At 42.6% G+C, this 15,865-nt stretch overlaps 2 protein-coding genes and 6 non-coding genes across 9 annotated transcripts in view; 1 reads left to right on the top strand and 7 right to left on the bottom strand.

The window, feature by feature from the left end:
- The window catches only part of Ptp61F (Protein tyrosine phosphatase 61F), a 132,765-nt gene that overhangs the window by 70,016 nt on the left and 46,884 nt on the right, over window positions 1–15,865 (top strand). The gene's annotated exons all lie outside the window — the stretch shown is intronic.
- Window positions 3,390–3,461, bottom strand: tRNA:Glu-CTC-3-9 (transfer RNA:Glutamic acid-CTC 3-9). The gene has a single exon. It is a non-coding gene; the product is annotated as a tRNA-Glu (tRNA).
- Window positions 3,630–6,656, bottom strand: CG32320 (uncharacterized protein). Its single transcript, NM_001104002.3, has 9 exons — window positions 6,187–6,656; window positions 5,826–6,136; window positions 5,513–5,773; window positions 5,080–5,456; window positions 4,859–5,027; window positions 4,507–4,809; window positions 4,218–4,443; window positions 4,038–4,163; window positions 3,630–3,977 (listed from the first exon to the last, which is right to left on the bottom strand). Exons 1-9 carry the CDS (start codon window positions 6,636–6,638, stop codon window positions 3,899–3,901), a joined length of 2,304 nt encoding a protein of 767 aa, NP_001097472.3. The 5' UTR covers window positions 6,639–6,656; the 3' UTR covers window positions 3,630–3,898.
- tRNA:Glu-CTC-3-8 (transfer RNA:Glutamic acid-CTC 3-8) lies at window positions 3,731–3,802 on the bottom strand. Its single transcript has one exon. It is a non-coding gene; the product is annotated as a tRNA-Glu (tRNA).
- tRNA:Glu-CTC-3-7 (transfer RNA:Glutamic acid-CTC 3-7) lies at window positions 6,765–6,836 on the bottom strand. The gene has a single exon. It is a non-coding gene; the product is annotated as a tRNA-Glu (tRNA).
- On the bottom strand, window positions 7,002–7,073 carry tRNA:Glu-CTC-3-6 (transfer RNA:Glutamic acid-CTC 3-6). The gene has a single exon. It is a non-coding gene; the product is annotated as a tRNA-Glu (tRNA).
- On the bottom strand, window positions 7,239–7,310 carry tRNA:Glu-CTC-3-5 (transfer RNA:Glutamic acid-CTC 3-5). The gene has a single exon. It is a non-coding gene; the product is annotated as a tRNA-Glu (tRNA).
- tRNA:Glu-CTC-3-4 (transfer RNA:Glutamic acid-CTC 3-4) lies at window positions 7,476–7,547 on the bottom strand. The gene has a single exon. It is a non-coding gene; the product is annotated as a tRNA-Glu (tRNA).

The raw sequence follows: 15,865 nt of genomic DNA, 5'->3' as shown, positions 1-15,865 counted from the left end.
ACTCATCCTGCTTCAGCTACTTTAAATTGTTATTTCGATTGGACCAGTCTTCGCAGTCCTCGAGTCCTTGGCCAACTTTCTTTTCTAACTCATATGGAAGTTTAAAGATGTCCCTTTTAGTTCCAGAAACCCATCCATTTTGTGAAACAGACAGGGGATTGGCAACCCCAACCCCTTAAATAATTCAATAAATTTGCACAGAATTTTTCAACAATGAAAACAAATTTTCGCTCTTTCGCTGCTTGCATTCTTTGGCATCGCCATAAGGGGAAAATCCATAATTCATGCATTCGCCAAATAAGAAAAGCGTCGTCGGGAAAAGGCGGAGCAATGAAAACATTAACAAGCAGCAATAAAATATGAGCCAGCGAATGTAAATCGCTTTCCATAATTCATCGCATCGCGTTGACTCGACTATACGACTATATACTATGTACACGGGGATTGGGCCGGGCTGACTCTGTCGTAGATTTCCCTGGAAGCGTCGTAAACCCATCGAAGGCTGGGCCCCTCGTAAAACTAATGAAATTTCAATTCGGATGACGCGACAACGTCTCCGGAGCTAGCGACCTGACGGGCAGCCTGAAGCCGGAAAATTCCACGAAATTTTCGCGCACTCGCCACGCCAACGAAATTCATAAATTCCTCGGACCAAGAGACTCCTGCCTCCTTTCGATTTTCCCAGGACAATGTTGGACAACTTCCGCTGCAGGTCCGGTTATATTTTCGTTGCCCCTCGATGAGCTGGCAACGACAGGTGAATTTATGATGAAGTGAGTCGTCAGCATTATTCCTCTCACCTCGCCCTTTTCGATTAATCCGAATCGAATCTTCCTCGTTTCCTAGGCAAGTCGCGTGTGAATTATGAAAACCGGCGATAAAAACGAAAGTAATTCAAAATCTTCGACGTGTGCGAGGGTGTTTATCACCTGGGAGAGAAGCAGGACTGGGAGACACCACCTACACACATATCTCGTACATCTCACTCCACCTCCTTCTCAGATTTATATCGCTGGATTTATGATCCTGTTAGCGCCACTGCACTTGCTTATCTCCTGCACAGCATCTTGGATAGGAGCACACCTTGTTTACGAGCTGCCGATGGAATGAGTAAATGGTATTGCCACTTTCACCTATCCTTCGCCTTACTACCTGATTTGGTGCCCTTCATTGTGGTGTTTGTGGTCACTAATGCCACCTTTTTTTTTGTTACAACAATTAATTGGAAGATTTTAAGACTAGACTATTAAAATCTTAAAATCCAATCCAAGTTTAAATGCAGCTATTATGGTCTAAACTACTATTACTTCATTATTGAAAATTCCGCCGACCTTTGAGCCCCAACACACCCACATCCACATCCGCTTTCTAATGGTAATTAAAGCCATTTTCCTGTGACACGACGACGCCATATTAATTTGTGCGGACTGAAAACCGCAAATAAAAATGTCGCATTTAATTGGTGTTTGTGTTCCTTTATGCATTTCGCTCAATTAAATTGCACTTGAACCTGTTGGGGTGTGGAAATGCCGCTGGTGGTGGGCGGAAATGGCTGTGACACGCCTTAAAACACGGCCAGGACTCCACATTAATTTGGTTTCGCCTGTTCCGCCCGCCTTTAAACTTGTAATTAGGAATACTATCACTGGACGATGGACACACACAAACACACACACACACATACACACCTTGCATTTGAAAAGTGTTTGCTCATTGAGTGGGCGTGGTCAGTCCAGTCAGTCCGTTCGGTTAGCTGCAATTACGCGAAGGACCTCCTTTCTCGTTACCACACAGAATGGAAAGATTCACCGGCTTTTTGGGGCTTGTTGTGCTGTGGCTTTTCTTTGCGGGACCCCTTTTGTTGGCAAAAGCTACGAGCCAGATATCATTTCTAAATGGTACAGTGGAACAATTCGTTCTTCGTTAGCACCGCACCAATACTTTAATATAGGATTGCAGAATTTACTTAACATCTCTCTTGAATTGATTCGTTTAGATTTAATGCACAATACTTTAAAGCAAATTGGATCGACCTGCTACATTTTTCCATGCTGCCTGAACCAACGTGCATTTTGCTCCTCTATGCAAATTCCTGGTACCCATTTCTCGCTTTTCCGCTGCTTTTGTGGTTGCGAACGCTTTGTTCTCACCTCACGGCTCGCACACATCTCATTGTTTCGTATCGGCGCTTTGTATCTTTAACAAAATTGCCAAACCACAGGAAAAGCTGGAAAATAGTCGAGGGGAAAAGCCAACCGCGTGTAATGCGAGAACCCATCCGATGAGAGAGTCCTGATTAAGCTGAGAATCTAACCGCAAAGGGGTACGATTGAGAGAAATCCGAACTTCTATTCCCCGCTATTAAAGCAGAAATTCTCAATCGCTTAAATATTTGTGCAAGACGAGAGTGTCTGACACTTGCATTTAGCGACCTATTTTACGACAATTTTCCGCACAATTAGAATTATAAGGATGGAAATGCGAGTTCCGCAGCATTCAGTTCCGTTTCCTTCAGTCTTACGCATGCAGTTGAGTTTGAAAGACAGAGATACATTTGTATCTTAAGCTTAAGTAGTTGGTACAGAAAGCTCTTTAAATTGCTAGAAAGTGGGAACCAGGAAAATCAGCCAGACGTGTGGAAAACTTTTCGCCGAATTTTATATTTATCTGTCCTACTTCCGCAAGGGGCGTCGAGGAGGCGTGGCAAGTGTGCACCGCCCTGCCGAAAATAGGCGTTTTCATCGAGCGGCAGTCGTCGTCGTCATCATCATAAAAAAAACAAGGCTATGGTAAAAGTTTTTCAATTTTTGCTCCAACTTTACCAGGCCCGCTCCCGCCTCCTCCACCGCCTCCTAGTCCTGCGTCCTTCCCTCCGGTTGTGTAAACATTTGTAGTTTACTTCCAGTTGGCAGGCTGCTCGTAAAATCTGTCCGTTTCGAAAGTGTCTCGTAACTCAGACCCGCAGGTTAGCCCATCTGCCTTCGCCCAGAAAAACACGGAACTTCGGGTTTGTTTTGCCAGGAAGGACCACCGATTGAATTAGAAAATTATGCTGAAAGTTATTTGGATTAAAGGAGAAGGGTCCTTGACCATTGAGGAAGAGGAAATTAGGTAATGGGATAGAAAATTACTCAGAGAGAATGGGGAAAAACGCTGAGCTGGGGAATTCGAGTGAATTTAGTAGAGATTATAATAATAAGAAAGAACAATTTATTCCTTAGCAAATTAAAAGAAAACTTTGGGGCAGTCAATAAAAAAATAGGTTTGTGAACCTATTGGAATTCGACGAATAGGAGAGGCGAATAATTTAAAGGATACAGGCGATTATTTGAAGTAAACTTTTTTCTAACCCACAATAGCTCTTAAAAAAAAAATAAATCCACATAAGTTTCCCATACCGGGAATTGAACCCGGGCCTTCCGGGTGAGAGCCGGATATCCTAACCACTAGACAATATGGGACTTGCGATTCGTCGCGGCGAAAAAGTGTATACAAGCGAAGCAACTCGTTGCGGCTAAAAAGAGAACGTAAGATGGGCGTTCTATTTATAGCTTTTGTTACTAATTTTTTTTTACCTCCATAACAAGTTTGGCTACATATTTGTGAGTCAATAGAAAAATGCTTTACGTAAGTTTAGTGAAAACTTGTATTTGTTATGAAAAAATTTTGCATGCTGTTTGCCAAAAATACAAGTATGGATGAGTTGAGAAAAAAATGTCTCCACAGTAGTTTCCCATACCGGGAATTGAACCCGGGCCTTCCGGGTGAGAGCCGGATATCCTAACCACTAGACAATATGGGACTTGGTGTCGTGTCAGCCAACTATAATTGTTATAGTTTTACAAGAAATCCCAAATAAATATTTATTTATTCTTCAAATGACTGCAGACTGGAATCCCTATGTTATCTTATCTCGCGGTTGGGGATAATTGTTATCAGTGATGCAGAAATCAGCTTCCGAATTTCCCGAAGAGTTCCTAAATATGAAATCAATATTAAAAACTTGTTTTAAGGTTACAAACATTTAGCTAATTTACCCAGGTTCTAAGAGTTCATCGTCAATTTCCAGGCAGCATAAAACACATTTATTGTTGCTCTCCTGAAAGCACATTTTACAGTAGATACCTCTGCAGTTTGGCCAGCCACAGGGAACATTGTCACATCTGAACAGGCCGATAATAATTAGAGTACATTATTAAAAAGATTCATCTACTCACTTGTTCAATGGTTTATTGCACAGGGTACAACATCGACCAATAAAAGATACTGTAAAACAACTGAGGCACCTGCAATGTGGGTTATGTTTAAATCTATTCAAATATAAGGTTAGAGCATACCAGTTTAGTCGAGAATTAAACCACGTGGCGCATGACTTAAATTCCTGGGTGCTTTCAAAGGCGTTTAATAGACGTGCTTCCATACATCTGGCTTTAAAAAAATGTTCTAGAAAACAATTTTCAATACATGTACATGTTTGACATGAATGTTTTTCTGAAAATGTCTCACTTCTATTTATTAATATGGTATCGTGCAAATCGTGAGATCTGCGCCTTGATTCCTCTGGATAAAAGTACATCATAACACGGTGTCTTTGTCGGAGGCCGTATGGCTCCCAAAAAACCAGGAACCAGGCCAGCAAATATAGCAATAAGATCCACACATATCGGAGGTATTTTGGATACCCTGGGATCGGTAGACACCTTTGAGTATTCATCTTGAAAGTTCTTGGCTCAAATGCCTGAACCAGATCTCGTAGCATATCGCCAATTTTACCTCCGCCGTTAATAACAATTTTCGTATAAGAAGGAGCTGGAATGTACAAATTTAAAGTAAATATTTATCTGAGATTAAATCTTACGTTTAACATCTTCAATCATATGTCCGTGATAGGACATTAAAGTTAGCAAACTATAAAGACTGTAATCCACAAAGCAGATGCATAAAAGCTGTATACCTGTGATCACCAAAAACATCGCTGAACGATATATAGTATCGAATTCTTTGGCCAGAAGTCTCATTGAGCTTATCTAAAGATCTAAATAGTAGATGTATGTTTGTTAAGCTAAATTCAAAACTTACCTTCACAAATTTGTTATCTTCGCAATTGCTTAAGGGCAGGACTCTTAAACCCATGATCTGATAGTACTGGTCATCGTAGTCCTCGAAGGCCTCTGTTATATAGAAGTTTTCAAAGTCGTTATCGGTTAGGTAGCGAAACCAAAAGCAAAGAGATTTATAAATAATGGTGAGCAGCAGTATAAAGATAATCAAATTGAGCCATAGGTACACGAAATGTAACTTGTGTCTCTGTGCCTCAAATTCCTCTTTTACATCCTGTTCGTCTATTTGGTCTATGTTAGAGGAAAATGCACCTGTTGAATTAAACTTCAAGCTGTGATCAAAACTAATGGTGGTTATGAAAATAAAACGTATTTTTACAAAGCATAACTGCAAACCTATGATAAATTTAAAGCTGTAATTAAGCTAAAACATTAAAGTATCTTTAACGCACGTTGAAATATATCCTTTATGACCATCTGGGACCATTGAATATTATCATCGAAAAAAGTTGTATACGTCTTGAGACTATTACAGAACCAAAGAAATAGTTCAAGTTTACAGCACTCTTTTTGCCCTTCGCCGAATTCACGCTTGCAATGCGCAATACTCAAGTTACCAGCCTTCAAACAGCGATTATAGGGAGAACCCATCTTGTAGTCATAGTGATCCTTCTGTAAGAATAACCAATCGGTGCAGGTCTTAAAAGTTGCATCTGCGGATGACAAGTTACCTTAAACGAGCTAACAAAACTATTCATTACAAACGTATTTGAGCAATGGGTCTCTCCAGATTTAGCAAAAGTTTGTCCAATTTATTCATGAGCCGGGAAACTTCGGCCAAAGTTGTCTTGAATGCCTCCTCCACTGAATGTGAAGGATCATTTATAATTCGTTGCATAAGCATTAGAGCCTGGATGAGTACGTTTTGTTCACAGGTGAGAGTGTTGGCCAAAATACACGTGTTGTGGATTATATTTTTTACAGGCCCCGAAAATGCCAACAAGAAACATAATGCAATAACCGCTATCCGAAACTGATTGCTTGATAAGCTTGATAGGCATAACACTGCAATGCACCTGTTAAAGGAGTAATAAAAAGTTTAAAGTTCTTTCCAAATCCAACACACCTTGCTGGACGTCGTCGAACCAATATAATAAGTAGAAAGGAAAGCAAAACGATGAAAATCCATTTTCCATTCAGATCTTTGCAAGCCTCTTGGGGATTCCTATAGTACCATATTAGTACCATTAGTAGTCCGACAATGTATCCTCCGATAACGTAAAGCAATGCGTTGCATCGACATTCTGTAGGTGATTTTTGGCATCGATCTTCAGGGTCGTCTTCTGGCTCAGGATCCTCGGGATCTCTCGACGAGTTTAGCGGATAGATGGGCGCATCTCCTTCACTGATGGAATCCCGGTATTTCCCATGCTCGGTCCGGTCCAGATCAAAGTTGCGATGATTTTTGTACAAGTAGCTAATACGTTTTCCAGTGAAATTATCCGTCTCTTCCTCCGAGCTTACTATTGCATTCTTTCGCCTGTACGTATGATCCCATACCTTATTTTTGTCATCCATAATCAATTTAACAAATTTTATTTATTTTACGAAAAAGTATGAGACAGATAAGTCATAGAGATTATATTTTGTACAACATTGAATTTTTAAAATAATTTCGAAAAAGAAAAAACAATTCAACCACATTTCCCATACCGGGAATTGAACCCGGGCCTTCCGGGTGAGAGCCGGATATCCTAACCACTAGACAATATGGGATATGACATTCTTGCATTCAGTGTTGGTTAACGATAATTGATAATTAAAAAATTACAAATTTTCATCAAGAATAAAGCTTTACCTTTTTGTTCTTGATCTACAAATAGACCAATAAATAAATATAATTAAAGTGAAAATTTCTAAAAAGAAGATTTCTTTACCATATTCCCATACCGGGAATTGAACCCGGGCCTTCCGGGTGAGAGCCGGATATCCTAACCACTAGACAATATGGGATATGACATTCTTGCATTCAGTGTTGGTTAACGATAATTGATAATTAAAAAATTACAAATTTTCATCAAGAATAAAGCTTTACCTTTTTGTTCTTGATCTACAAATAGACCAATAAATAAATATAATTAAAGTGAAAATTTCTAAAAAGAAGATTTCTTTACCATATTCCCATACCGGGAATTGAACCCGGGCCTTCCGGGTGAGAGCCGGATATCCTAACCACTAGACAATATGGGATATGACATTCTTGCATTCAGTGTTGGTTAACGATAATTGATAATTAAAAAATTACAAATTTTCATCAAGAATAAAGCTTTACCTTTTTGTTCTTGATCTACAAATAGACCAATAAATAAATATAATTAAAGTGAAAATTTCTAAAAAGAATATTTCTTCACCATATTCCCATACCGGGAATTGAACCCGGGCCTTCCGGGTGAGAGCCGGATATCCTAACCACTAGACAATATGGGATGTGATAGCAGATCGACAGAATTCCCTTCGAATGTTTCTCGAGAACCCAAGGAATTCGTTCATCCTGGTTGCTGTTCTTCTTCATCATTCTTGACCGATGTCAGCAATGAATACTAAATTACTAAAGCACCCACGCAGCTTTTCAGATTTACTGTGATGAGAGGTCAACTTCATGTAACCCTTTTTCCGAATTAATTAAAAACCATTCAACACTCGGCACACTGGCAGTTGCATTCGCCGATGCCCACGACCCGACGGACTCCAGTGGCTGCGAATGAGGCACATAATCATCAATTATTCGCGCAATTACCGCAAACAAATAAATATTCTTAATTTATTATGTTTTCGAATCGGGTTTGGCCGCCCACAATGGCAACAGGCGGCGAATGCAGACGAAAAATTGCTACGAAAAAATATTAAAAATAAATTCCCAACCCGAAACAACAAACATACAAATTTTGGGTGGAACTGAGCGTTGGTGAAGGGGGATTATCGGGGGCAATGGGCTCTTTTGTTAGAAACTGCGGTATTGAGATTGATGTCCATAAATTAATTCCTCGCCGTTGCGTCCCTTCAGCTCCATTGTGTCTTTTTAGTCAGTCTGGCTGTCGTGCGATAAATTTCATAGATGCATTTGGTAATTTCAATTTGTTTTAATGTGTCGCCTCTATTCTATTCTGTTCGTTTTGTTCTATATATAAATATAAAGCACATATAGCACATATAATTTGAGGTTTATTGGCCGTGCCGTGGCTTTCCTTGCTATTTTCGTCTGGCCTCGTGGGATGTGGGATGTTCTGAGGCATCAGCCGCATCGCAGCAATTGGCGCTGCTTATCAGCTGTAGGATAGATATATAGGATATAGGATGAGGATAGAATAGAATAGAATAGAATAGAATAGAATAATAGAATATTGAAGTTGTCCCAGGGCGGAAATGTATTGGGTGCACTTCTTGAAAGATCTGTCGCGGCTCATCCGCATGCACTGTGAAAAAAAACTTATGAGCCTTAGTTGAAAAGCTCTACGAAGTGACACGAATTTCCTAGAGTATAGAACATTTAGTGCAACTTCTGCTGTTGATTTTCCCGAGTGCTGATCCAATGGGATAGCCTTTAGGCTTAGCACTATAAATCAATTTCCGCCTTTAGCTTGTCGATGGTGCTGGGCAAACATTTCCTGAATTTCCACCCGGGGATTTTGGGAGCTTAAGCCCCGTGGCGCCACTGCTCGCTGGAAGGGATTAGTGGAGCACGGGGCATTTCATCATAATTAATAAACTGTCGTTGGTCATATGTATTTGTTGCTATCTGTTCGTGATGTGTGTGTGATATGTCGTGCTTTATTTCCACATAAATTCAGGGCTTCCACATGTAGCAGTCGTAAAATAGCGTTATTTCGGTTCTCTCATCACCTGAACCCGCCGGTAATCGCCGTTTAGAGTCGGATTCCACTTCCTCTCCACTTGGGTGTCCCCGAAATTTGTCGCGCGATGAGGGAAATTTCGTTTGAATGGTTTCCGCAATGAAGCGACACAAGTGACAGCCATGCCATAGTTATTGCTCTTGGACTTGCTGCGTTTTCGGGGAAATGCGGCCCATAAAGTGCGGGAAAATCATAGCCAGAGCTGCAATGTTGCCCAATCTTTTCACGTTTCAAGAACTTCCTCACAGTCACAGTCCATCTTGTAAGTTCATTTCTTTTCATTAGCCGCCCGCACTGCTGGCCATCTACGGAGCGACCAGGTCATAAAACGTAACTGGTTACTCCGCGTAACTCTTGGTACACAACTCGCTTGATTACTTGCCCGTTGGCCTGGTCTTTTACTATGTAATATATGTGTTACTGGCACAGACGGACGGACGAACGAACGGACGGAATGGGCAGACAGCGGCACTTTATTAATGAAAAGCGCAGAAGTTCATTCTATTTTTCCCAGCCCTTTTACGTGTGTGGCCTGCATCGAGGTCAGCCGGAGATTTGTTAACCGAAAGTGAGCGGTTTCTGCAACGGGCCAAATGAAATGGCCAAAAGACTGGACACGACAGCCAGACGCGATTATGAGGAAAGTTCGTCTGCGAAAAGGTCGGCAATTAGAGAGTTTTTTTTGTTATTTTTTTATTTGCTCCTAAACGAGGTTTTCAGCTACCGCAGATGGGGAAAGCCGGCGATAAATGGATCGTTTTTTTTAGTTCGCAGCATGTGAAAGAATCTCATTAAGAAGTTGGGGATTAGTATGCAAAAAAAATGATGTCACGTAGGCTTGTTCCTAGAAGAGTAGTGAAAGTACGATACAATGATGCCAGCAGTGTTCCTTTGCTTCAATGTTTACGTTTGCCGCAGATCAATGAAACATCCATAAATACTGCAGAAATTATAAAATCTTTTCTAGATTTGTAACCACTGCATGGGGCAAGTGCAGCGAAACTAGAAACTGAAATACGAAATACCCATTGGAAGCGATCGAAAAGTGGGCATCCATGGCTGGAGATTATGTGAAGAAGACACCCACCAGCGAGGAATTTGCCTTTGTTCGCTGTTTTGTTTTTTTTTTTGTATTCCCCAACTGACAAGTCGTTGGCATCTCTGGCGCATGTTAATTATGCCGGCGGACTACCTAGGCGTGCTCCACCGCGGATCGGAGTCAAGATGTGGGCCGTGGCCACGACGCAAAGACCTTGACTCTCGCCAAGATCTTGATACGATTTATACAATATTTGATTCATGGCGTCTCCGCTGTCGCGTTTGCTCGCTATCTTTGGCGACTCGCGGACCGAATTAATTTCGTAGGCAAGAGGCGTGTTGCCATATTTGTCGACGCCAGAATTTCGAGTTCGAAATTTTGGAATTCAATCAGCAATTTGCATAAATTTGCAGGCGCGCAAAAAGAAGCTGCTTAGGCTTAGGCCCTAAAAGGTGGGATTACGCCCCACGCCCACCCACAAATCTTAAGACTCCGTTATGGGCCGCTGACCCAAAGTGTGGCGGCTAATGGGACAGCCAAGTGACAAACTGGCCAAGAAATGTTCGAGAGCGTGGGCTGCTGATTGACTGACTGACTGACTGATTGACGGACTGCGCGATGGACTAAATAGGGTGCCCATCTAATCGTAACAGACAAAAAAAAAAAAGAGACTGGTCCAAACATTTGCAAATCGTTTCGGTTTTGGCTTTTGTCGCACGGGCCACCAAAATAGATTGGCCAAAAGTGGGGGTGGTGGACAGATAGCAGATAGCATCTGTCCGAGATATCGTACGATTTTGTATATATAAAACAAGATTTATTTTTGGCTTAATGAGCTGAGCAGTTTGAGTGCTCTGCAAAAACATCAAATACAATACAATTGTATGATTTTGCACAATTTAAGCAGATTATCATTTAAGAGATGTTTCATATTCAAACGAACTAATTATTCACATTAAAACGTAATAGTATGAAAAGTGTATTATCTGCATGGAAATGTTAAAATGTATATTAAGAGGTAATTGATTTTATGAAATGCATTTGCTAGCAAATTATTGGCAGTAGTTTGTAGTCAATGAGTGTTGTGAGATTGTGGGATTGATTTTATGAACATATTCATTCATTCATTGCTCATATAGATCATACCCCCAATGACCAGGGTATTCCCATAAATATCATGCTATTCTTTGTGCCCCCCTCACTCTACTACTTAGTTTCTATTTCGGGCTGATTCATTCTCGTCTGATTCTGATTTTGATTCCGATTCCGATTCTCGTTCAGTGGGCTGATCGTCGCCTCGTCGTTTTGCCTGCTAAATTTAAATGCCCAAACATCCATAACAACATTCATGAGGATGAGGTGCTGGTTGCACCTACCCACCCAATCCGCTCAGCCCCCGTCGTTTTTCACAATTCTCCGAATTTATTCGTATTAATTTCCCCGCATTAGTTTTTAATGCGTCGACGCTAGAATTAAAGCCATCGTAAAGCTGACAAATATTTTACGGCGAGTGCTGGTTAGTGTGAAAAAAGCGCGACAAATTAATGAATTTATGGGACACTTTAGGTAGTCGCTCTCCGCATGATGGCCACCTGTCTGGTTTGGTTTGGTTTGGTCTTGCCTGGTAGTTGGCGACAATGCTACCCCAGGTTTCTGGATTTAAATCGTTTCGAGTGCCGTCGCCAGGCGCCAATTGGTCACCCCATTTTTGCGTGGGCGCTTTTCAATTCGTTTTCCGAGCCAAAAGAAACCCAAAGAGCTGTCGTACGTTTTTCACAATTCACAAGACAAAGAGCGAATGTTTCTTGGAATTTGGTTTATTTTCGAGCAGATGAAAACGATTCGCAAAGTGTTTGGTTTGTTGTCACACATCGAGTGCATGATAGATAGATAGGAACGGAGTGGGAAAACCCAGAAATAGAGGTGGTGTTTGCCAGTACAGTGAAGACTGCCCACGTGGCTGCACTCGCATTCCACGACGCCACGACATCCTGGGAAACTGTGTGGGCGGGCGACCACGGAGGAGTGTGTAGGATCTCCGCATGAGGAGGATCTGAGGGCAGCCAAGATCAACTAAATCACATTGGGAACCGGCCCAACTTGAACGCCAAACTTGTTCTCATCCAGGCGCCAATTTAGCTGGGAATGCATCACATTATTCCTAGCCTGTCGCCTGCTGATCTACGACTTTAGCTCCTTTTGTTGGAGCAATGGTATGGTAATTTTTGAAACATACTGAAAACATTCCGAAATCTATATAGTGTTGCACTCAATTCAGCAATAGCCAATCTTGATCATATTTTCATGTTTTAATTTTTCCGTCTCAATATTGCTGCTGTTGTTGACCGCACGCGTTTCCATAAACAAAACACCAAAAACTTGAGGCAAGCCAAACCAAAAACCAAACAAACAAAATGCAATATGCAACGATCGCGTGGCAGTCGCAAGTTTTCCAAACACAGGTGCGGTTTGGCTTGAACAATAAACAAAAGTATATCATTTTGTATTCAAGACTCATCTATGCACCCGTTTTGGCCAATTCCGCTCCTGTCTTGTGGGCGAGGCAGCTCCTCCTGGCGGAGTTCGTCTATTTGTTTTCCAAACAAGCCTCTTTCGCAGACAGGCAGGCGGGCAGATGCAGCCCAGCCCAGCATCTTTCCCCCTTTTGCAGCAGTTCAAGTGCGTTCAATTTTCAATAAATCCATAAAATTTAGCTTCGCTCCCCGCAACCAGATAAACCGCAACAGACCGCAGCTCCTCCTCGCCTCGAGTTTCTCGGACTCGAACTCGGATGTCTGGGCCAGTCCATGGCTGCATTTTTGTTTTGGTCTGTGCGGAGTAAACAATGCACCAACAGCAGTCGAGATGGAGGTGCACATGAAGGAGGAGGCGAGACTGGAGGCCAGGAGTTGGAACCCCAACCCACAGACCAAGACAGATGAGTCACAGCGAACTGTGGGACCGAAAACGGAAAGGCATTGGTTTAGGTTTCGAGGCATGTTTTGGTTTACTTGCTTAAGACAAACTATTCATATTTATATTCACAAAATAACACTCGCAATATTGTCTTATATTCAAAATATATTATTTTGAATCATTTTTATGGATCTTGTAGGTACTTAGTATCCAGTTCTAGCTCCACCACTGTGCACCTGCCAAGATTGTTTTGCCCGTCGGAAGTTTTGTGAAGTTTGCTGTGTCTATTTGCAGACTGGTTTCCCTTGCTCTGGACTGTGGTTTCATCCAGACCAGTGAGGACTGTGAATATTGCGCATCTGTTGATGCTGCGGTCCTCCGGCAGCGTCATCTGCAACTCATCATTTTCTGAAATATTGCTCTTTTGCATACCTGAAGCCGTCTGCGTCCATTTCAGCGATTGTTGCTTTAGCCGAGTTAACAGAACTTAATTCCGACCGATTCCGATCAGACGAAGTTGGGAGGATTTCAATCAACTGGCGGACGCCACCGCAGACATAATTTATTGCCACTCTTCGCAACGATATTCATTTCCCGCATTGATGTTTTTTTCCCTAAGTGTTGCCCCCTACTTTTCCAGGAGGAGACAGCAGCGCAGGGCGGCACTAATTGATTGCGGATTGCCTTAGGAGGCGGGAATCCAGGACCTGCTCTGCTCATTCCGCTGGGCGAAAGTTAATTGGCCCGGTCCGGGAGACAATCATGGAACATGGAACGCTAACACAGGTACTGGGCCACTTAAGTGCGCTTAATTAATGCAAAGCGAATCCCAATTGGCAGCAGGATTTCGGGTCGCATTAGATGCGCATCGGGGGCACAACAAGCGCGTCGCCTGTTCCTGGCCAGAATCCCAGAATAATTACCGTGCCAACAAACCACTTAATTCACATCGCGATTGTTTTGGTCTAAATAGTTGGGTTAATTCACTAACAGGATGAGCTGCAGTTGTTGCACTTTCAATATCAAAACAATCATTACTTAATAGAGAAAATGATCTGTTTCACTTCACTTTTGTTTCCTCTTCTATTACCAACTTTATGTGGATGAGTCAGGGAATTGAAAGTTCGGTTACCATCGCCTACTTTTCCGCGTGGGATGTTCTTTCCTGGCTGCTAATCATGTTTGTCCACTGACACCGCCAGTGACTTTCGGTGGCCAAAGTGGGTGCAGTCTGGATTATCCTTTGTTGGCCATCGACAAGTCGGCCAGTGCGGAGCACGGAACATGGCATCGTGTTGTACTTCTTGTTCTTACTCCACCCGCAGCTGAGCCACGCACTTTTGCCGAGCCGTCCTTAATTGCGAGGTGTTCAAGTGATCTCTGATTGCCGCTGCTCCTCCGCTCCTCCGCTTCACCGAGTCCCGACTCCTTTCCAGCTTTCCGATGGCGTTAATTGGGCAGCAGACGGAGCACAGCAGCCGGCGCAACATTTGCTGCCACTTTGATGCCCTGCCGATGATACTCGACCAAACGGCGACTTCAACAAGCTGCAGTCCCGAAAATTTGCATTTCAAGCAGCCCGCGATTTATGGCCCCGTCCATGGGATCCGACGGCTGCAGGGTTCGATGGGGGAGGAGGGTGCTGCTGTGACGAATCCAATTATGAGGCGCGCCAGCTGGAGGATCCGAGGAGGGGCAGACGCGACCCCTGACGGGTGCCATGTGCCTGATGCGATAATGCGCCATCAAATGGCTATAAATAAAGCGCACAAAGCGGATTAAGCGTTTTGTTAACAGATTTATATTGAGCTGAATTATGAGCCAGCGGCGAGTTGAGATTTAATGAGTCCCTCCTACCCCGAGATGCCAATGAGATCGGGTTGATCCCAATAAAATGAACTCGAGCTTATGGTCCCCCTGGGAATGCAGAGTGGCCTCAATGGGGGAAGAATCTTTCCAGCTCTTTAAGCATTCAAAACTCCTAACTAACTATAGTGAATCTGAAAAACCTTAACTAAGCATTACAAGTTTATTAGAGACAGTAGATTGAATTTAACACATTTACCATTTCCTTAAAAGTTTACAAAATGTTGTATTTGTATTATATAGTTTGCCATCCATTCCACCCATGGCTTTCATTTCATTTCTCGAGCTGCAAATTTGAAATCGCTGCTAGAGTTGCTGTCACTTCCACTCCGTTTTTGGCCATTGCCATGGTAACTGAAGGCTTTGCATACCGAACCGGATGAGAATATGAATTAGAATTGATGGCAAATGCCAAACAAGACTTTATGCAGATACTTTTGATATATTCATGGGACCTTGGGATGGGAAATACATGAATGAACACCGAAAGTTTGCAGCACACACAATGTTGTAGCTCAGAAATGTTAGAAATATTTATGCTGCAAATTTGAGCTGTTATCGATTGGGCAGGACATGCATATTGTATGTTTGTTTTTATTCTCCCAACCATTTGTTTATCGAATTTAAGTGCTCCCCAGGGGGGGGGAAACAGTGGCATTCGGTGCTATGTTTGTCTATGTTCCAGGAAGATGGTATCCCGGGTGAATGGACGGACACTGAAAGCCCGGCCAAAAATTACAGCCACCGAAAGTAAAGCAGTTCCAAAAAAAAAAAGATAAAATAACCGAAAAACAGATGAGAGAAGAAGAAAAAAACCAAACTCCAAATTGCCCCCGAGGGCAGGCAATGGCAAATTGAGGCTGCCGCTGAAGAAGCCGCCTCACCTGGCCGAGGAGGAGGAGGTACCCGCCGCTCCTGGGCGGTGGGGAGGATCATCCTCATCAGTCGATCGACGACGAGTGGCCGCCGCGTGCTGAACTCCATGAAGCCAACAAAAAGTGCAGTTTCGAGTCCGTGGACTCGTCGGCATTTGGGCTGAGCGTCGAATTAAGCAAATTATGGTGGGCCCCGGT

Source organism: Drosophila melanogaster, chromosome 3L, assembly GCF_000001215.4.
Source record: "Drosophila melanogaster chromosome 3L".
Lineage (NCBI taxonomy): Eukaryota > Metazoa > Arthropoda > Insecta > Diptera > Drosophilidae > Drosophila > Drosophila melanogaster.
This window is presented reverse-complemented; position numbering and strand designations above follow the sequence as displayed.

What these genes read in the sequence shown, in the direction of transcription:
- CG32320 (NM_001104002.3), bottom strand. Translation starts at nt 6,638, where the DNA reads ATGGATGACAAAAATAAGGTATGGGATCATACGTACAGGCGAAAGAAT. An exon ending in AAGATAACAAATTTGTGAAG is followed by an intron (nt 5,028 to 5,079) that starts GTAAGTTTTGAA and finishes TTAGATCTTTAG; the next exon opens with ATAAGCTCAATGAGACTTCT. An exon ending in GATGAACTCTTAGAACCTGG is followed by an intron (nt 3,978 to 4,037) that starts GTAAATTAGCTA and finishes TTTCATATTTAG; the next exon opens with GAACTCTTCGGGAAATTCGG.